The 22,804-nt window shown below is 37.8% G+C and overlaps 2 protein-coding genes across 2 annotated transcripts in view; one reads left to right on the forward strand and one right to left on the reverse strand.

The window, feature by feature from the left end:
* Window position 1: 1 nt before the first annotated feature.
* On the reverse strand, window positions 2–7,025 carry ddx49 (DEAD (Asp-Glu-Ala-Asp) box polypeptide 49). Its single transcript, XM_053322066.1, has 13 exons — window positions 6,804–7,025; window positions 5,921–6,044; window positions 5,446–5,531; window positions 5,043–5,164; window positions 4,348–4,535; window positions 3,636–3,776; window positions 3,256–3,331; window positions 2,762–2,838; window positions 2,452–2,549; window positions 2,288–2,362; window positions 1,382–1,470; window positions 1,050–1,121; window positions 2–293 (listed from the first exon to the last, which is right to left on the reverse strand). Exons 1-13 carry the CDS (start codon window positions 6,916–6,918, stop codon window positions 117–119), a joined length of 1,440 nt encoding a protein of 479 aa, XP_053178041.1. The 5' UTR covers window positions 6,919–7,025; the 3' UTR covers window positions 2–116.
* A 3,557-nt stretch (window positions 7,026–10,582) lies between these two features.
* Window positions 10,583–22,804, forward strand: part of LOC128361572 (homer protein homolog 3-like) — a 49,784-nt gene continuing 37,562 nt past the window's right edge. The window contains exon 1 of the mRNA XM_053322077.1: window positions 10,583–10,982. Coding sequence (XP_053178052.1) covers window positions 10,978–10,982 — 5 coding nt within the window. The 5' untranslated portion in view covers window positions 10,583–10,977. The remainder of the gene's footprint in view (window positions 10,983–22,804) is intronic.

A 22,804-nucleotide genomic window follows, 5' to 3' on the forward strand; every position in this document is an offset into this window, starting at 1 on the left:
GTTGTTTTTCTGACATGAAATCCATTCCATGTTTATTTGCAGATGCTCACAAAAATGAAAATATCATATTGCACAGTAATAAAAGTTGTATGTACATGAGTCAAACCACAACAGTTTCACGATGTTGCCTGTTCTGCCTTTTTCTGTTTCTTTAGTTTTCTCTTCATCATTTTCTTTTTCAGCTGTCCACTTTTCTGCCTCTGAATGCTCTCCTGGATTTTCTCTTTGAACTTCTTCTTTTGGCTCTTGATCTTCTCCAGCTCTGCCTTCCTCTTGGCCTCCAGGTCCGGGTCCTGAAACAACAGGCAATTCATTAACCAAAGTCTCAAACTCACAGACAGGTACCACATCTGCCTTTTGCTATTTCTCATATTTGTAGGCGGTAGATTTTGAGACCAGGTGCTTTGGTACCACACTGACATACAAAGAATAAGAAGAACCTGAGTCAATGCTGTATTTTAAACACCTGAAATTTGGTATTAATTATAGGAAAAACTGCAGAGTTACATCCACATACATTGAATTTCATGTTTCCCCTGGACAAATTTTTTTTATTAGTCATGCAAGCAGCAGAACTATAAGGAAGGCACTGTCCATAAATGTGTACATCACTTTAGTCCAGACTGGAATATTTCAACAACTGCAGCATGACTGCCAAGAAATTTTGTTCAGATATTCATTGTTTTCAAAAGTTGAATCCTTAAAACTTTAATGATCCCCTGACTCGTTCCCTAGACCCACCAGCTACCAACTATCTCAACATCTACTGGACATATGGACTAAAATATCCAAACAATCAAGTTCAATTTATCTAGGAGTTATACTAACAATTAATTAGGATCCATAAATTGGAAACACTATTTTTCTCCTATAATAAATACAAATGTATGTTGTCCTTTTCAAAAACCTTAATATGAATTGAGTTTCTTTGTAAGAAATAACAGGAATCTACAGGACCTGAAAAATGAAGCGATTACCATACTTTGATTTTAGAAGCATTCACATGAAACTTGACTTTACCAAATGGTCTATTAAAGACATGTACTTGCCTTCCCTTCCAGAATCATCTGTTTCCTCTTGTTGGTCTCCTTTTTCTCATCAAAGTCTGTTGACTCGAGTTTCTACAACAGAAAAGAGGTTACCATCATTTTAACAAGATAACCTTATGATTTGCTGTCTGAAAACATCTACAGGATCTGAAAAGTATTTACAGATTTAGAATTTCATGCAGCCAGACGTGCAAAATAATGATATATGTTTTTGAACTACTAGTTTGAATCACCATCATGAGTACTTAAACCACACCAGACACATTAAAAAAAAACTCTTGGGGACTCAACTACCAAAAGGTGAGAGAATGACTGAAAAGAGGAATCCTTACTATTTCACACTTCCGTCTGGTCACGTTGACCTGGGTGAGGATCTTGAGGACTTCCTTCTCCACCACAGGATATTCCTTCAGTTTGGTCTCTGTAGAAACACAACAGACCAGCTTGTTGTGACACACAGGCTGAAGTAGAAACTGCTGTGCTGAGGACTTTTTACAGCTTTCTCTGGTTCCTGTTAGTAGAGCCACACCTCTGTATCATCTGATAAGAGCTTATTGCATATATGATGACTGATGAGTAACAAGAAATTGCTTAACAGAAAGTTCAACTAGTTTTGAGGTCATTTTGAAACATTGTCACCTTTACATAGCTGACAAGCTGATTTTCATCTGTAAAATATCCTGCTTATTATGTATCATGTCAAGTCTTTAAAACAACAAAATATGGGATCCATATCAAGATTGTTACTTATGTTCTATATTTATTGTAGGGGAGATATTTCTATTCCCAGATTTTGTTAACTAGTCATTTTCTATCATGAAAGCAGAAGATCATAACTTGTGTCTTTCAGAGTGATTCATCTCTGTGTCTACTGAGGTTGGCTGGGATATGCAGCTGTCTTGATAAGACTGGATGTCTCCTATGGCAACCAAGGTCAGGCAGAGATGTGCTGTGTTTTGTGCAGACGGTCAGACTTGTCTCCTCGTAGAATGGATAGCTTCAGTTAATGTTAGTCAGTATAGTGTTTCATTTGTGGTTGAATAACCAATAGAGATATTTGTGTGTGAATAATAACATTATTTAGTAAAGGTTTTAAATACTATTGTCCAGAAGTAGACAGCAGATTTGAGTAGCACTGCAGTGTTTCACTTGTTCTCGAATCTCTGTTCTCCTGTATTGAGCTTCAGTAAATGTTCCTGTGTAAAACATCCTTCAGTCTTTATAACCAAGCGACTTACGAGTCTGTTCCTCGATGGCGTGGACCAGGTGGATGTCGTACTGTGTCACCAGTGTGATGGACACTCCGTTCCTTCCTGCAGGAGAAAGTCATCAATGAAATGAGGATGATGTCGGTGTTTCTGATTTTATCACCTGCTTAACTTATTTAAAGATTTAGAAGTACCTGCTCTAGCAGTTCGGCCGACTCTGTGGATGTAGATCTTGGGCAGGCCCGGGGTGTTGTGGTTGATGACGACCTGGACGGTTGGAATATCCAAACCTCTGTGAGTCAGAAACACACAAGAGACAAAGTCAAAACAATGTGATCACAGCCTGCCTGCACTCTACTATCTACAGTAATATGTGTGCTTTTACACCGCTACTACTTTGGGAAGAATTGACAGATGATTTTGATATAAGAATAATTTTTTAAAAATGGTAAACATGAAGACCACCATTCTTGAAAAATGTGACAGCTCTGCAAAGCTTCTTACCTTGCAGCCACGTCTGTCGCAATCAGGATTTTATAGACGCTGGCCTTGAACTTGGCGAGGTTTGCAAATCGTTGTTTCTGGAGAAGATAAAGAGCAGCCGTTCATTCTTTCTGCAAACCCATTCATCTGGTTTAATCCGCTCTAATCCCTAACAGTGACGTTTTTATATTAACACAAGGGACTTGAATTCACTACACGTTTATGTCTTTGTTCCTTTAATTAGATAAATATGGTTATTATCTCCAATATAGAGCTCTGAGAACTGGTGATAACGGACACGGCGCCATGTTGGGAGAAATCTCTTTTCTCACACAGAAAGCAAAGTCTTGTTCTCTCTATCTTCAAACTTTACATTAAAACAAATGATGATATAGGCCATCCTTCAGCTTTCACTCATCCAACATAGTGTCCTGCTCAACAACAGAACTCAAGCGTCCTATTTACGGCTGTGACATTCAGTTAGTATGTTGTTGTACTGTTCAGAGCAATCTCACCTGTTTCATCATTGAGTGCAGGGAGATTGTGGGAAAGTTAAATTCCCTGAGCATCATAGTGAGGATCTGACAGTTTCTGTGAAGGAGACAACAAGAAACAAATTACTTTATGTGATAAATAATATTTATTTATAAAATTTTAAAAGTATAAAATCAGTTGTGACATTAAAACGCACAGGGAACCTGCCACAACCAAATAAATTATATAAGAGATGATCTCTTATAAAACTAAAATATGTTCAGGAAATGGACAAGTTCATCCAAACCGCAAATTACGGCATCAAATTTGAGCGTTAAACTTTACAGGGTTTTTGTCGCAGCATATAACAAGTGCTTGACATTATGTGTGCATTTTAGTTCCACGCAGGCTTAATTCTTACTTGCACGTGTTGGTGAAGATCATGATGGACCAGTCATCGTGCTCATCTGTGAACATCTGGATCAGGTGGACCAAGTAGGCGTCCTTCACCTTCTCTGGAGTGAGGATGTACCTCTGGTCCAGCTCATCCACCGTACGCGTCCTGATGACAACAACGTGACATTTCACTGTTTCATGTGGATGTTTGATTTTCTGTTGCCAGTGAGGTCAGAGGTCATTGTACAGAACAGCAACAATAACGGTGGGATGGATCCAGGAGCAGACTCAGTTATAGGTTTTTGGAACATGCAGGAAGGATTTGAGTGCCTCATGATCTACAGTAATGATCAGATCAGACTGCCTTCATATTTAAAGTTTTATAATGAAGTGGACACCTGCCCAACAGTCTCTGTGAAGCAGTCACATTAAACTTAGATTAATATGAGATGCATCTGTCATTTTTCTGCTCACATTAAGAGGCAACACAAATCACCATGGAGGGCAAATCAAACTTTACAACACAAACTCGACAAAGAGAAAAAAAGAGATCTCAGCCATATAGGAACTTTTGACATAAACACAAAGACTGAAAAAAGGAAACAACACAGAACAAGAAAGATCCAATCATCTGCATGACTACTGCTCCTGTTTCATATATAACACTCATCTATCGCTGACAGAATGCATCTGTGACAGAAAAGTACATCAGACTGTTCTTTTTCCCCACCACTCACTCTGACTTGCTCTCCCAGAAGAAAGGTCTGTTCATAGCAACAGTCTTCAGCTCCTGCAGCGTGTCGGTGAGCGTGGCACTGAACAGCAGCGTCTGTCGCTTGGCTGGTAAAATCCCCAGAATCACTTCCAGGTCTTTGGTGAAGTCGGTACAGCCCTGTTCTAACAGCCTGTCCGCCTCATCCATAATCTGGCACACACACAGAGACGTTATCAACAACAGTACTGTTCAGTTTCTGAATACAATTGTTCAAACATGACCTATATTTCATCAGTGAAAAGTAAGAATTACATCAGACCTCTTCTATAAATATCTCTCTCTCTTTTTAGCAATGTTTTACTTTAAAAAGTCATTTTCAAGCATTCATAGTTCTGATTTCAGCACTAAATTTTGCTTTTATCTTAAATGATTCTATCAGTTTTCCAGGACTTGCAGAAAACCTGCAAACTTAGCAATGTCATGTTCATTACCTACTTGAAAGACAGTTTAATGGTTACAGACATTAAAAAGTTCCATTGAGGTGTATGAGAATAAAAAACAGCATTAAGATACACAAATGGATCTCAGTCTTCCATCTTTTTGACATAAAAAATTGCATAATCACTACACAATAAAAGTATTAGAAGTACAACTTAGTCTATACTTAGAATAAACATAAATCCATAAAGAGTAGCACAGATGAGCTTCTGAACTCACCAAGAACTTGATGTTGCTCATGCTGAATGTGTTGGAGCTTCGGATGTGATCGGCCAGTCGACCCGGCGTCGCCACGACAACATGTGGTTGGTTGGACAGCTCCAGCGCCTGACTCACCATGTCTGTCAGTCACACAGCAGAGAAAATGTCAGCATGCAGGAGATGCAGAGTTCAAACGCAATTAAATGAAACTTTTTGATACATTCTGTCATTTTAAATTTAAAACTAAAAACTGTTGTGTGGACATTATGAGTTACTGTACGGCCCACTTGCTTATCTGTTGTAATCTCACTTTTAGATCTAACTGAAAAAACAGACTAATGTCTTCAGAAACATCTCCCTTCATGTGTTTCTCAGTTTCTAGCTATGTTGGTCATGTTGCCGCCTGCACTGATGTAGTTACCCATTCCACCAACGATGATGCAGTCTCGCAGACCCAGAGGCTTCCCCAGGACCCGAAACTGCTCCGCGATCTGATAGGCCAGCTCCCTGCATGACATCAAGCACATCATCACAGAAGTATTAAAGAAAGCGCTCTCAGCCTGTTTCTTACAATGTCATTTACCTCAAAAACAGATTTTGCCCATACTGCAGCCATATTATGATCAAATAGATCAGAGTGATTGTTTTATGTGTCTGGGAGAAATGTTAATCTAATGTTTGTGTATGCTGTTGGGGTTGTTGAGAATATAGTTGCACTAATCAAAGCAGCAGGTCTCAAAGTTAATATAAAACCAGAACCAAGCCAGAACATTAATTAATAAAACAACTAAACAACAGACGCAGCTTAAAAGAAAAATGAGTGGCTTTTTGTCCATGCTGAAGTACTTTCACTAGATTTTTCAGTACATTAAACTAAACGTGGATCTTGCACTGACCTGGTGGGAGTGAGCACCAGACAGAAGATGCCATAAGGGTCCTCTGAGAGTTTCTGCAGCACTGGCAGCACAAATGCAGCTGTCTTCCCACTTCCAGTCTTGGCACAGCCCATACAGTCCCGACCTGAGCAAAAAAACCCAAAACAAACCACAATACCTTCATTCATCAATACTGGCTCAGTAAGGCTCATGTCCTGCAAATTCAAAGTGTTTCACATATCAAGTTATTATTGATAATCTCCCCCGTCAAATGAACCCATTTCTGTTTCACACCAAACTCCACAAAGAAACCAGATTAATTAATTGACTTGCTTGTTACCAGGTTGGATAAACGTTGAAGATCACCACTTTATACATGTTTCATCTTGAGGTTCTTCTGCTAATTTTGATGCGACAAAATGCATCAAAATTCTTGCTTTTGACATAGAAGACTGCTCACCTGGACTCTATTTTTTCAATTATTACATTATCCATTACAAATGTTGTATTCAGATTCATATTTCGATCATATTTGGGTAACATCTGCTGCTGGTATATGTATACTTAGTTTAATATTCAATATTTAGTACATTCATCTCTGACATCCATGGACAATCATGCACTCTGACTGTAGCCATATTCACTTTCCAGTCTCTTCTTTGTTCTATTTATTTTTTATATATATTTGAGTTTGTTTGTTTTGTAATTTAGCCTTCAACTGCATTTATTTTAGTTTCACTGGTCAGAAATTAGCTTTAAATGTGGAGGTTTTTCAATGAAGTTCTGCATTAACCTGTAAAACCTTTTTTTGCAGTGCAGGTGAGCAGCTCCTGCAGGTGTTATAGGGTTAGTGTTAGAAAGGTGTTAGTGTTAGAAAGGTGTTAGGATTATCAGGTTGTCTTACCTTCCAGTATAGCTGGCATGCACTGTTCCTGGACAGGAGTGGGTTTGTTTATTCCTAGCTGTTTACACTGTTTAATCAGCCAGTCTGAAAGCCCGAGCGACGAGAAGTCACCCATCTCTGATTTATGTGGTTCTCCGGGGCTTGACGACAACTTCTGTGACCTTTATAAGACAAAATACTCGATAAAAGTACTCTATTTAAATATACAGGGACACATCCTCGTGGTCGCTGTCTAAATACGTAACTTCTTCTTTTTCTTTTCCATTTCCGGCAGACTAGATGCTGTGCGGCACTTTGCTGCCTCCTGCAGGTCGAGATTAGTTTAGCAAAATATAAAGTCTACTTGTGCATCCGAGGATGAGACAGATGATGATGGAGTACTTCTACAAAACCTCGGAGTTGGTACAAGCCCGGCCTCTGACCTGTGCATGGAGAACTGTTGCATTTATAACAGATTTGTTCAGAAAGTAGTTCAATAATTTCTTCATGTATACTTAAAGATTAATGGTTCGCATTCGGGACCTTTTACTGTAAAATAACCAGAATGTGCAACAGCTTCTTCGTAAAAGCCGTAAGACTCTTGAATGCATAATATTGCAATTTTTGCATGTCTATACATCAGCTATCTATTTATTATTTATTATGATTTTATCAGGCACTTGATTGTACTTTATTATATTTAGCACTGGTCTTTTATAACTGCTGTTGCCTTATTGTCTTTTAATTGTTTTTATGTGTTTCTTAGGTATGATTAGTTATTTATTCTATGTTCCCTTGCACATAATTCAACTTCCTGTTATTTGATGAGAGTTTCAATAATAAAAACCTTTGACTTTCAACATGTCAATCAATCAAATTTTGTCCTTCTTCCCCACAAGATTGATGACCACCATCATGTATTTAAAAAAATCAATTATTGATATAAAAAAATATATTTCTATCTCACATCATTTCAGCCTGAGAATTCCTTTTCTAATTAGTCTTTTAATTCACCTCATAAAATATGACATCAGTCTGAAAATGTCAGTGGTATTTATTCAGCGGTTGTCAGAAGATGACTAATGTGTCTTCTGCTAGGTTTGCAGCCTTATCCACATCCCCAGCTGTTCTGAATGGATATTAATCCTGAACTATAACCTTTATCAGTTTGTACTGGCGCTCTGTGTTCTCCTGATGATCAGACTGACTCTTGTTCCTCCAGCTGAGCTGAAATAATTGGGCCTTAAGGCGCCTCCTGATTTTTAACGAAGTCTTAAAGCTGTGTGAGAATGTGAGAATCGCTGTGCTGGAGGTGAAACAGGCTGTTTCGGGTTTTCCTACCATCTTCTGTCTGTCATAAGTTTCAACATTTGTGTTTTATAATTAAGAGAAACTCAATATTTGCTTGCTTGCAACTCTGATTTATTGTCTGGTGGTTTAAACTGCCCAGTAGTGGTTAAACACATATGACTGAAGACTAATGACATCATTGAGATTCACTGTAATCTTGTAATGAAAATCCACTTACCTTTAATTTCCTTTCAAATTTAATTTTGTAGTTTGTTCTTAATTTGATGATCTCACACATTCACCAGTGTGATCAAATGTGTTTTTTTCTCTTTTCCATTCAGGTGTTTGAGCTTCACTGTGCAAAATGATGTATGTATGCGCAGAGTTTGACATTAGACGGCTGTTTTCATATTAATCTACTGAAGATGGAAAGTTTCTCTTAAATTTCAGTTCAAGGCGTGTATCTACTCTGAGCTTGATTTATGACACCACAACAAGTTTGGAAGCCAATCACGATCCAGTGTTGTTTGAAACATGTTGTCTTCACATGTTTCTCAATTGATTTTCCCCCCACAATTAAGCATTACATTTTTTCCATTTTAATTTGTTTTGTTCGTGCCTCAATTAATTGATTCAGTACTTTGATTGATATGGATTCTATTGATTTTTATGCGATTGATCAAGGTTTTGATAGCATTTTGATATTTAACTGCATGATTTGACCTTTGACATCACATGATTCTTACAGACACTGGTTGAGTTTGATTTCTGACATTGTTTGACTTTAATGATAATTGCTGAGAATCTGATTTAGATTGATATATTTATTGTTGTCCAGCTCTGAATTATCTGATGATTATTATCTGATGTATTGATTGATTGACTTAGCTTTTGATCTTGGTTCTCATAAATTGTTGTTCAGCTCACAGATTATGTATAACCGAATACATATTAAATTTGTACCTAATTTTGACTTACATGCATAAAAGATAATTGTAATTTCCCAAGTGTCATAGTTTTGCCTTATTCATCTTTCCCTTCAAATTTCACTGTAAAACGATTGCATTCAAAATGATGATCCTTTAGGGACTGAACTCTCTGTTTGAATTTCATTTCCAATATAGATGATACCTTGTTTGCCACATCATGCATGTCTCTGTCTTTCTGTCCCTCCTGCTACAGTGAGCATGAAGGAGATGCTTTGAATCTGAATCGGCTGTCGAGAGAGAGAAATCTTCACTAAGCAGATGGGGTGCAAGAGGTGACTAATGCCCTGTGCGTTAAAGGCACAGGCCTGAAGGTTCAGCCCCTTCCTGCCCAGTCCATCCAGCTGTACTGCAAACTGCCCTTTACAGGTTAAGAACTGTCTTTCTAAATTAACAGGAGGGTTGAGAGATCTGATGTTCCCTGCTGCATCCCTGCAGCATAGAGGAGCAGTCAGCTGTATCACTGTAACAGGCCAGTGAGCAGCATGATTAGTGCACAGGAGCTGCTCCCATCGCTCTTCCACTACATTTGATTCTCCGCTCTCCCATGTTGAGCCTATATTCATGCAAATAACTGGTTTATTTTAAATTGGTGGTGACTCCAAACCAAGAATTAATGAGGTGAAATGCAGCTCTTTCTAAGCGTGTTACTGCAGTGATCGTCAATAGTTTTATGAGGAACAGTGTGAAGCTTTAATAAGGAGAAAGAAACGGGTCAAAATCTTCCAGTTTTCTTGTCATTTTTTAACTAATTAGCAGCTTCATGAAAGTTGTACATTCTAAAAATCTTAAAACACTTCCCAGTGATATTCTTCTTGCAATATTCATTACAAGATTTATATAATTGAATTTTTCATATGTGCATGTGTGTATGAATGCCTACATGTGGTTTTGACTACAACATGTCAAATCAAGTGAAATTTAGAAGAGAAAGTTAAAACATTATGCAGGATAAAGTTTCATTTTTCAAAAACCTTGTAAATGAAGTCAGTGAGATAAGAAAGTTTAAGGATTCACAACCTTATTGATCTGATCCATTAGTATGCAAAGTATTTTAGAAACAGGCGCTCTGTTTACTGAACTATCACTAAAATATTGAAATTGTGTATGAAATAAACTATATTTCAAAAGAAACCTTTTCACTGTGAGCATATTTTTCAGTTTTTTATATTTGGTATAATGTGCTGCATAGTATTTTAAGGGCACTGGTTATAATTGTACATCAGGTTTACTATACTGTATGTTAACAGTACCTGATATGTGATCATCAGTGAGATGAACACAAATAGTCTGTGAGAAAAATCTGCATACTATTCCTGTAGGGACTTAATATATATTTGGTTATTTGATGTTTTGTGATGTTATTAATCAATGCTGACATTTAAGTGGAAAGTGGGAAAAAGGAGGGAGTTATCTTGCAATGCGTATTTTTACCATTAGATGGCGTTGAAGAGTCTCCTCGCTCTCACTGAGAGAGTTGAATGGGATCCCAGTGTGATCTGGCACAGGAGCGGGAGGGGAGCACAGCACAAGTCCCGGAGGAGGTTTGAACTAAAAGCACTCTACTGTCCGACTTTCATCGACATTCTTCCGTCTGTCCAGCCCGCAGAGCTGAGCCAAACGGTTGACGGTGCGTAATTACGCACGGAGACGGCAGATCCGCGGTGTTGCTTGCCGTGGAAATTCGCGGACAAAGGAAGGCAGGCTGGAGTACAACAACTGACTTGAGAGGAGAGGAGTACTGTTGGAAGGGAAACGGGGGTAATCTGGAATCGGAAGTGATTTGTCTTCTTTTTTTCTGAAATGCAACTTTCGTTCAGGATTTCGGGGTAGAATCGAGTCACTTTTCTGGGGGAAAAAAGGACAAAAAGACTTACTGAGTGGAATCAGTCATATATCAGCATCCAGATCATCGGAGCATGGGGTAAGTTAGAGATTTGTGTCTGACATTTTCACTTTGCACACTCCAAATGTCTGGAAGTGATTTGTTCAAATGGTCAAATGGTCAAAAAATGAACTTTGTGGTGACTTGCATGATTTTTCAGAGCGTTTGGTCAATAAATCTGGTGAAACAGCACCAGCTCTTATACGTTAAGACTTTCACGATCACCATCATAATTAAAATCAATTCATGGTTTACTGCGCTGTTTTCTTTGTTTACATCCTGACAGGCTCAGCTCAGAGTGGCCTGTCTTTAATTAGTGAACCGTGAAGCTTGACCCATTTCAATCAGGACTGTCCATATATACCTTAATGACACTTGTGACCGCAGGAAGGTCGCGTTCAAACGTTGAGAGACCGAGGCTGCATTACGTGAAACTCTTTAGCTGATATAAAGACAGCTGTTTGGGATATGTGTGGTCATATGATAAAACACACGAGCGGAGGTCACACATACATCCTCCAGTTAACAGAAACTGCTGAGGTTTCCTGTTCCTCTATTTGCATCACACACACACACACACACACACACACACACACACACACACACACACACACACACACACACACACAGATAGAGAGAGAGAGAGAGAGTTTGGACCTTTTCCAGGCTGATTGTTGTGCATGGGATACTGGGTGGGTTTGCTTTGGGAAGCTGCTGGTGTCAAGCTGTGCTCAGTCTCATTAGCTGTGTTGTGGTGTGTTTGTGTGTGTGTGTGTGTGTGAGTGAGTGTGTGAGAGAGAGAGTTGTATTATACAAGCAGTTCTCTAGCTTGGTTCAAACACACCTGAATCCTCCTTACTGTCAGCTTCCACCTTCTAGGCCAGTTTACTGACCATTTTCTGTACTACTGAAATGACTATGAGCACAATATTTGATCATAATCAGTACTCTGTTTTTTTTATTAGGGTTTGACTGATGTTTGTTTTGAAGACCATTTATACTATTGCAGATTTGCTCATGTCATGTCCCCCTTTCCACTTGGTAGTGAAGGTTTTAACTCTGCAGGCTGCTTCTACATGTCAGTCAAAGAAAACACAAAAAAATGAATATATATATATATATATTTTAATGCATACAATGTTCACAAAATGCTGTTTTATTATAGTCTTAAGTATGTAAACCATATGTGGGTTAGATGGATATGTGAGTTGCCCCATATCGGGACAAAGGACACACTCAGGTTTGTTCTTTGATTGTCTGTAAGGCCAACAGTACTGATGCATTCAGGTGGTCTTTAACTACTTGTAAAGTCGATTTACCAAGTTTGGATGTTGCCCTCAAACAGCCAACAACACCTGACAAATGTTCCACTTCAACACATGATGGATAATGTTGTACCAAGATAATGGCATTTATATCCATATAGCAGAAAGATACATATCAATCATGGTGAGTGAAGAAAGTCTCTCCTAGCCTAGTTCTGTATTCCTTGCATACAGGGACTGAAGCACTAAGACAAATCACACTGCGGCATAATGTCCAGGCAGAAATCTTCAGGTAGACTGTAGCATCCACAATCCAGTGGGAAAATCTGTTTTTAAAGGCACATGTTGGATGTGTATACTCTGTCAGATCCTGGGTCAGACATCATCTCTACATCAATGCTTCCAAACGGTAACCAGCACCAGGAGGAGGAGAGTCTGATTAACAGACACTTGGACAAAATGAGTGTTGGGTGCACAGGTGCTCTCTGCTGTGTATATATTGTCTTAAAGGGCTTACCTCTTTTTCCATCCCTGTTTCCTGTCTCTCTGCACTTCCAGCTATTGAATGAATCCAAAATGTTGTAAATTAATCTTAAAAAAGTGCTTATCTATGTTATCTGACCCATGTAGACCAGGTCAGTCTTCGTAAACAGGGAATATGTAACTGGATAGAAATCAATATGATGGAGCTCTCCTCTTTTTGTGTAACAATCATTAACAGCATTTCCCAGGCTGCAGACCAAAACAAAGTAAAGTTTATGTTAGGTTTTTATTGCAGTAGTTTTTCTTTTCGTCCAGATATGTTTATGAGAAACTGATGACCAACTAAAGTCAAATAAAAACAAAGTATCATGACCAACTGAATGCATTATTGAATAAGTGAGCAGTGAGAAATTCTTTATGGGACACCAAATGTAGGAAAAAGCTGCACACACCAGTTGTGTCCTCCACATCTATGAAAGAGAACTAATTTCTTGGCCACATTTAGAGAAGCCTTTGGACAAAGACAGCCTGTTTGACCAGTAAGATATAACATACAGCACATATTTGGGTCATACAATGTGAGTGGTACTGGGGTGGTTTTAACAGATATCCCTTTTGCCAGTATGTGAAGTGGAGCTGTGGTTTAATCAATGCTCTGATGCTGGTTCTTTTCTATTAATGTTAATCAAAAGTTTAAGCACATTTGACCTAAATTTGATACTAATGTCAGTCTTGTGCAGCTGTACTGTGTATATAAATCTCATTATTGGATCTGTTCTTGATATGCAGAGTCAAAACTTCATGACCAGCCTTCAGTAATACCTGCCAACCTCTTCAGGTACACTGTTTCACCTTGTAACATTGACCTTCTTTTCTCCTGTTCTGCTGCAGAGGAGTTGTCTGCGAGCTATAAAATGTACCCGCTACATCGAGAGAGGTATTAACACGCCGTCATCTCTGTGTCGTGGCTCTGCATGGCAGGGATGGGCGATAACTCAAGTTTAAATTAGTTATGATCTCCTACCACATTACTCAGGGAGTCTCAGATCACTGGTATTGATACCTGTAACTTCTATCAGCAAAAGCTCCTCAAATGCTTGTGGTATCTATTCATAATTTATTAGTCTGAGTAACTATACACTGAAAACAAGTTCTTCAATAGAAATAAAAGTAAAAATGAATGAATGTAGGTAACACAAAAAAATCAATATAGTACAACTTTTAATAGTCAACAATACATGATGAATTTGAAAACGAGCTATTGTGTATTCCTTTGGCTTTTATTAGATCCTCAAAATATAACATAAGGATCTATATGCCTACTATTGATAATTGGGGATCAATTCGCCCATCCCTGCTTCATGAAATATTCATCTACCTCTAAACAAAATCCATCTTCATCCCATCCTCATCAGGTTTATCCTACCCTCAGTATCTGAAAACTCTGTTACACATTTGATCATATCCAGAGGTTTCCTGCTCGCCATGATGTGCAGATGTGAAGGTGTTGTCAGCACGCTCTTTCATCATATCGTTCTCCTGTCAGTCGCTTCCTTTCTGCTTGACTGTTCTGTATATTGTTGGCTAGTTTAAATTGTTTAAAAGTGCATTGTATTTTCAATGTTCTTTGTATGTTCTGCATATTATACCTTGATTTTTAAAATAACTACACTTGTGAGAAATGTGTAGTGGAGTAAAAAAAATATCCCAAGAATCACTGTAATCACCCCAAAAACTAAATCCACTCTGACCATCATCATCATGTTCTGTGAGAGATGAAACTGTCAAATTTCATAGCCACCTTTTCAGCCTTTTCAGTTTTTAATACTGAAAAGTTGAGAGTTTAATATTAACTAAAGGCATAGTTCAACATTTTGGAAAATAAACTTGTTCACTTTCTTGTATGGAGCCAGAGCCTTGAGAGGATCAGCTTAGCCTTAGCTTAGCTTAGTTTAGCAAAAAGACTAGAGGCAGGAGGAAATGGCGAGTCTGGATTTGTCATAAATACACCTGCCAGCATCACTAAAGCTCACTAATTACCATGTTGTATGTAATTTGTAAAAAATTAGTTTTAGGGTGAGTTACATGCTTGGAGTACTTCTTGACAAACAGCAGTTCATCTACGTGCAGTTGTACTTTGACAAATAATAATCTCCTCTAAACTCCTCGAAAATCACAAAGTCATTTTCACAGTTCTGTTTGTATGTGAATTAAACAAATCTAATATAAATGCTATAGAGGTTTTGGTTGGTTGTATTTCTGAACTTTAGCCAGCTTGGAGTAGCTGGAGTTATCTTGATCATTGCTCTCTGTCTAAATACACTATTCCTTTTAAAAAGGACATATTATCAATTTTTCCAGGTCTATATTTTTAATCTGGGGCTGCACTGGAATATTTTAGCATAATTTACTATTTAAAAAAACTCCTCATCTATCTCCTACTGGCCCTTTATGGAGTCCCTCAGTTCAGCCTCTGTCCGAAACAGACAGATCTACTGTCTCTTAAGCCCACCCTCCTAAGGAGCACACTCTGTTCTGATTGTCCAACCCTTGGACGCTGACGCTGCCCCTCAACATCTGCCAGCTCTGGAGGCTACTTTAACAAACCATAAAACAAACAATCGTAGTAGGATTTCACTGCTTTTTCTCATTCTTGAAATGTCAGCTTATCAAATACATTGTGACAGTGGACAATGCAAACAACACATGGAAAAATGTTAGGAACTACTTTAGCATGCAAGGCTAAATATGGCCATGCACAACAATCCAATGTCAGCTTTTTGGAAAGGTAGAAAAAAATGTCCTTAATGAAGCCATCAGCGCATAGGTCACAGTATGATCAGCAGTTGACATAAACACCATAGAGTCAAATGGAAGGATGAAGATATTTCTACCCACATCATCTCATTTACTGCTGAAATCCTACGTATTGTCAGTCGTCACAGCTCAGCCTCCCTACAGCACAACTTTGGTTTCAGTGGGAACATAATACGTTAATCTGCAGCATAATACCATAAAAATAATTTGGCGTCTGTGCCATCCCACTGGCCAAGGAGAAATTAGCTGCTCTGTGGGGAGTAAAGCTTCTTAATTGCCATTTTGGAGACCTCTACAAGTGCATAAATAAACAATAGTCTTGGCTCAATGTTCTTTCTATTCACTTTGTTTAACCGCATATTATTGGCATGAAGGTGAATAACTGCGTAGATGAAAGATCCACGCTTGCTTTTGTGTCTCTCACTGACCTTCATATCCTGAATAGGCAGAACAGTCCGGCTTTGTGTCATCTTCACAATTTGTGACGGCAGTAAGTTATCAGTCGGACTGCAAGAGGAGCTGACCTTCAGATAAGTGCTATACACGTCCACAGCTTGTGTTTTTATTCTCGTTGATCTATCTATTCAGTTTGGCTTATGGTGGTGCTTGGTGAGTTGCTGATCAAAGGGAACATAAATTTAAAGATTATTAGTTTACTCCAAAGGCAAATGTTGAGTTGTGGTTTGCGCTGCACATCTGGTGACATGTTGAGCAGTTATGAGTTAGTGTTTTCCCTTGCTGTGCTGTTTTGGTATGTAGTTGTAGCGTGTAATGTTGCTGGACTGGGCCAGACACTTTCACAGGCTCAGGAATGTAGACACGAGGCTGCTCGCTTTCAGAGGTCAGAGGAAACAGACCCTTTAAAGGAGAAATACTTTCAAAGGAACAAAAATGAAATCGGCTAAAGCATCATCAACAATAACAAAAAAACACAAATCTTTTCCCGTCTCTGCACAACCCCCCCGGAGGCTGTGAAACCACCGCAGAGTTCCAGTTGTATGTTGTCTTAATGCACACATGGTGAAAAAGATGCTTTGTTGATGCACTCAGCTGATGCTTTCATTTACACTTAATGCTGGTCTTAGATGGATGCAGGACAAACACTGTCTAACCGTTCAAACACATGTTATTCAATCTAACCTGAAGAGAGGTTTCTATGATAACTTTAGGATTATTATAGTTACTGTTTCAATATTTATATAATAAAGGCAAGGCAAGGCAAGGCAGTTTTATTTATATAGCGCATTTCATACACAATGGCAATTCAATGTGCTTTAATAAACTATAAATAGTAAATACTGACAGCAGCTTCTTGCCCATTCAGTTATATGATTTGCTTATTTCAGTTGAACCGTATTGAAGATTGTGAGTTTTTGTTTCATGAGGTGACTTAGTAATGAAATGAAATCCAATAATAAGAGATTTGGAACTGCAGTTGTGGACTTTAACTGTAACTCATGACCATGTCGTTCCGTCTCTCTATTTCCCCAAAAAATAGCTGATTACATTTTGTTTGAGCCCATAATGACATCTTTGAACTACTTTTTTGTGTCAGACACGCAAAATTAACAATTATAGGAAACGAGTGCAAGCTAAAATATATATTTTAGTGGTTGTAACCAGTAGCAGTTTTGTACGGTGGCCGATGACCTGAGCAGTGAATCATTGGTCTAATTTATCGCACATTCATTTTTTTTGCCAATTGACTAATTAAGTGAATAATTGTTTCAGCTCTAGCTGCAACTAATTGATATTAATTAATTGATTAATTGTTTAATCTGCTAAAAGGTTTGGAACTAATGAATAATGCCCATCACAAGTTCCCAGAGCATGAAATGTATTTTTAAAAAAGCAGAGAAAACTATAAATCCTCATATTTGAGAAGCTGGAGTCAGAGACTTTTTGATTTTTTTGGGGGTTTCTGGTTTATTTTCTGTTGATCAACTCATCAATTAATGAACTAATTGTTTCAACATTACATTACACAAAGTGTTGGTGAGTGAAAGTATTACAATGTGTGAGCAAGCTGACTTGACCTGAAATGAACAGTATAATCAGACTGATGCACTACAAACAAATAATGATGCGCACATCAGTCATTATGTTTTATTTCTTTTTCCATTATGATGCTTGTAAGACTGTTAATCTGGGGTTACACAATGCACAGAACAAAGATTCACAGACATGTAATAGACTACATATCTCTTTGACAAGCAGAATATGAAACAATCATGAAGGGGAATAAGATCCAGCAGCAGTACTGTCTGATCTTATTACTAGATTTTGCTGTTGGATTAATCATTACTTATCATTTCTGCTTTCTACTTCAAATGAAAGATGAGATGAAAAATACATTTTGGCGACAGTGTTGTTGACAGAAGTCATGCATGATACTCCACTGTATATAAAGTAGTTTCTTTACATCTCAAGACAGCTTGTTTATTTGCTCTTTTTTGGCCCTTGCTCAACCCCTTATCCATCTCCTCCCTCTCAGATCTCTTGCAGGATCTCAGCTTTACTGTTTCAAGTGTAAAAGAGTTGCTTTTAAGTACAACCAATAGGATTTTTTTTTGTTTTTTGGAAGCAAGTTTTGCAGCTTTGCCCTCCCCCTGGGCTATTTACAGCCAGCTAAGCTTATAGGCTCCATTACTGGCGGGTTGAGGAGTAATTTTTTCTAGTACAAAAACGACTGGTTGGGTCTGTCTGCAGGGGCCAGACAGGAGGGCGCAGCTTCTGTTTCACAGATGAGGGATTTAGGGTGGTGAATGGGTGCTGAGGTTAAGCAGAGAGATGAAGAGAGCAGCGAGAGAGGATTAGAAAGTGATGACTTGGGGCGAACACACACACACACACAAACTAAGACAGACAGCAAATCTGTGGTGTGTGTTTGTGTGCATGTGGGAACTCAAAACTGAATAAGAAATACATTTTTAAAATTTCTATACTGAAAGCCACTGAAAACGTTCTTATATTTTTATAGCTGTAAGCTGATTAAAATTGGAATAGCTTTGCAAAATAATGGTAATATCTAACTGATATGAGTGAGTATGCAATCTTAATGTAATATATCAAGTCTCATCAGATTTGCAATGGTTTAAAATGACTAATGATACAGAATGATTCACTTTTTTATATATATGTATTTTATGCAGTATTGTAATCACTCTGCTGCAGTCTTGTGCTGTTGGACACAAGTGACTGTGCTGTTTGCTGAGTTCAAAGTGTCATTTGTTGATGTGATGATTTCCTCCTTCAAAGGACTGTCCCGCTGTGAAGCTGACAAGTGATTGAGGGCTCTCTCTCTCTCCCCCCTCTCTCTCTCTCTCTTGCATCAGAATAATAGAACATTTAAAAATGCATGAAAGTAGTCAAGAAAATTGTGTCTTTTTAACCATAAATGCACAAAAATTGTTAACCAGCAGCTAAATATGTGTACTTTTGTCCCGTGGCATGATGATGACCCCTGGATATGTTGATTTGGTTCAATAGAGTTGTTTCCCTGATGATTACTGTCCACAGAAGTGTCGTTGTCAAGGTAACTTCATTTCACAAAGCATTGTCCCATATGTCATGCAGCTTTTGGAGCCTTCAAACTGTCTTGCTCACTTGACATATCACTGGGGACATCTTAAGTCTGTGAAGGTTCAATGCTTATGTTTTTTACTCCAAAAAGCTCAGTTTAATTTCTCTGCTCTCAAAACCTGTTTGCATTCTTTGTATGAGTGAACTTTGCAGCTGATATCTAAATAAACACACACAAACCCATTCTTGTAAGGTTTTTAATAAAATGTATTCTTACATTATAGATCTTCAGAGGTCCAACTGCACTGACTCAGTTACGAATGAGAGATTTTCCCTAATCAAATCAGTCAAGTTCTATTGTATTTTCAAGGGTTTCGACTCTGTGTGTCAATATCTGTAATGTGAGAGGATTCGAGTGGAGCATCATAATCAGAGTGTAAACTGTGCTTGTTAATTTGTGGCAAATCATGTTGCTGCTAGTGTTGGTTCTCTCTTTTTGTTTGGGTGTGTTGTGGTCAAATACATTTTGAATAATAATCCTCGAGTGTATAATAATCCTCTTTCCTCCCGTTTGGTTGAAAATGATTTTATGTAAATTGGGTGCATGTGGGGTTTCCATGTTTCAGATCAGGACACACATTTTTAACTAATGAAGACTAGGGTTGTCAATTGCCAGAAGGTTAATCATCAGCTTTTTGTTAACCATTTTTCAAGTAAATGTGCCAAACATTTCTCAGTTTCAGCTGCTCAGTTTTGATTATTTGCTGCTTTTGTTGTCATAAATCATTGTAAACTGAATATATTTGGACTGTTGGTCGGATATAAACAAGAATTTTGAAGCCATCACCATGGCCTTTAGGAAACTTTAATAAATAGACCAAACCATATAGATATATGCCAGTGTTTCAAGTTGTATTCTGAGCTTTATTGGCTCATTCATATGTAACCCACTTACTTATTCTGATATTTTCAACATGACTTAAAGGCAGCATAATTAAACATCTTTCCACTGATACAGTGAAGAGATTAAAGTTATTCATTGCAGTTTTTCCATGTTAGATGTTGATGGTGTAGATGCTAATATGGTACTCTTGATTAAATTCAGCATGTCTTTCCAACATAATCACTGTCAGTTTATATCTATATGAGACATCATTTCTATTTTAGAGGAAGTAATGAACCGTTATCAAAGAGGTCCAAGCGGTAATTTGAAACTGAGCATGAAGCCCTGCAGTGAATACACCCTCGGAGGTCAGAGGAAGTGTGTTAAAGCCTCCCTGTTCGCTGATAGCTCCCTGTAGAAAACACATCTCTTGTATTGTCCGTCAGTCCTCTCTAGCTCATCCAAATGGAGCTATCATAGAAGTCTTTGTGTTTATGGCTGATGCTGAAGGAAGCAGCCAATACCGTTGTAATATTTTCCTGGCCCTGAAAGGAGTTATTTCATCTGCATGAATGTGAAGCTGAGAAAGAGCGTGCATGCTCAGCAGAAGCCTTTCCAAAAGACAGACTGTTGGAGTAAAGGGCTGTTTGTTTTGTTCACATTTCATCAGATCTCTCATACTGTATTTACACCCATATACCATTAATTTATCATGAGGGCGTAGAGCTGCTGATGGCCTCAGGGCTGCGTGCAACTATCTGGTGTCATTGCATGGCTTTTAAGGAGAGTGAGTAGTTAGTAGATTAAGAGAAACATAAAACTTTCAGCTCAGACTCAGTTGCTTTACTCTCCCATCCTCTGACAGTGGCAAAATATCAGATAAAGGTTTTCTCAAGGCAAACCTTAAGAGGTTTCTTTGAAGGAGATTGTAGTTTTAAAGCTGTAAGATGACAATCATCGGATGATTCAGCGGTGACAGCCCCCCCCCCCCCACACACACACACGACACACTGCTGCAGACTTGTGTGTTACATGAATAAAAAGAAATGAAAATAAAATGTTCCTGAGTGGCTTCAAAAGTGGTGTTGCCCATAGAGGTTTGAACCACACCTGAGGATTCAGTCCTGTTCCCTTGATGGCATGTCTGGACTCAGAACCCAGCTGTGGTTCTTGTCTTTGTGCCTCACAGGTTTTGCCTGACTGTATTTTTCTGTCTCCTCTACTCTGACCCTGAAAACAGACAAATGAAAAAAAGAAAAAACCAAGGAGAATGTACTAGCTTTTCTGTTTTAATGAAAAACTGGTTTTATAACAGTCAGCTCTGCCAGAGTTTTTCTAAAAAGCAGCCTCTTACAAGCTTTGCAGATAACTTGTATTGGTTTGATCACATCTCTTCTTTAAACAGTATTACCAGACAGTGATTTTATTTTGTAATTGCCATTACAGGTGGAACAATTGATAGATAGATTAGTTGGCACATAATTAATATTGATATTAAAGTGATCACTTTTTTTCTTCTTTATCCTGATATTCTGGCATGATTTTTGTCTATTTCTGTATATTCTTTTGTCATTATATCATACAGCATTCTTCTCATGTATAATAGGGAACAACTACTTCTTGGGGTTGTGTCTTATGAAGGGTTTCTTCAGTGACACATTGGTAAAAGCATTCAGTGTGTGTAGTGTTATTTGACACTGAGCCGAACTATAGAGCAGCTGCTCGTCTGAATGACATGAGATATATATATATATATATATATATATATATATGGGTGGGTTTGCTTACATGATATGTTTTGTAGCTTTGCTCCACGTTACACATTGATTTGTTGGATATGTAAAATGTACACACACCTACATGCAAGCACATAATTTGATACATAATTGTGGACATTGTGCATAAGTAATCACTATTGTAACTGGGACAGTAATTTTCAAGTAAAAATACTGAACATCACTTAGTCCCAGCTTCTCAGTTGTAAGGATTTGCTTTCAGTGTGAGTTTTGAAATGGTGGTCGGACAAAAGAAGCATTTTGAAGATGTCATTTGGGCTTTATGGGAAATTGTAATGGATGTTTTTCATTATTTTCTGACTGTGATTAATGGATTTTTCAAGAAAATGTCTTGTAAATTCATATCAATAATAGAAATAATTGTCATAGTTGCATGATGAGATGAGCAAGCAAGGAGGTATTCAGTTTGAAGACATGTTTGTATGAGACATTTGTGATGAGCGTGTCAACCTTTTGATCTTTTAGTCATGGCAAGTCTTTCTGACCTCTCACATTTAACTTGATGCAGAAACGAAAGATTCATACATTTGCGACCAGTGATCCAAACATTCAAGAGAAATCAGTGTTAAATATTAAAGAAAAAAAAAAGAAAAAAAAGTTAATAAAGAACAAGTTACAAATTACTAATCAAATTTCTGCTACTCTCATTATGCTTTAATAAGACAATTTATTTGGCTTTTGGCTTAGAGGTTCAAATAGTTTCTTAGCGGTTAAATGTATGTCTATTTCTGACCAATGCAACAATATCGTAGTGATGACTATTTGATTGTTTTTGATAAATAATCATAAGTAATGTGGATACAATGACTAAATGGGTAAAGATAAATAATAAAACAGCTAAGAGCAGACTGTAAGTTAAGAAAACAACATCACTTTATTGTAATGCAGCCTTTAAAATCAGGAAGATGATATCTAGTCCCATATCACAACATTGATAAAATATGAATATATTTCATGGAACAGTTATCTTGGTATATAATAATCTAATTAGTAAAATAAAATTGGAGCATGACTTTAATGTCTAAAAGGTTTTTGCACAGGTTTTTGTGTTGCTGCCTTTTGCTGCGACTCTTCAGTAATTTGTCATTTGTTTTC

The sequence above is a fragment of the Scomber japonicus genome, chromosome 7 (genome assembly GCF_027409825.1).
Source record: "Scomber japonicus isolate fScoJap1 chromosome 7, fScoJap1.pri, whole genome shotgun sequence".
Taxonomy (NCBI): domain Eukaryota; kingdom Metazoa; phylum Chordata; class Actinopteri; order Scombriformes; family Scombridae; genus Scomber; species Scomber japonicus.

What these genes read in the sequence shown, in the direction of transcription:
- ddx49 (XM_053322066.1), bottom strand. Translation starts at nt 6,918, where the DNA reads ATGGGTGACTTCTCGTCGCTCGGGCTTTCAGACTGGCTGATTAAACAG. An exon ending in CTGGTGCTCACTCCCACCAG is followed by an intron (nt 5,532 to 5,920) that starts GTCAGTGCAAGA and finishes GATGTCATGCAG; the next exon opens with GGAGCTGGCCTATCAGATCG. An exon ending in GCGACAGACGTGGCTGCAAG is followed by an intron (nt 2,550 to 2,761) that starts GTAAGAAGCTTT and finishes TCTGACTCACAG; the next exon opens with AGGTTTGGATATTCCAACCG.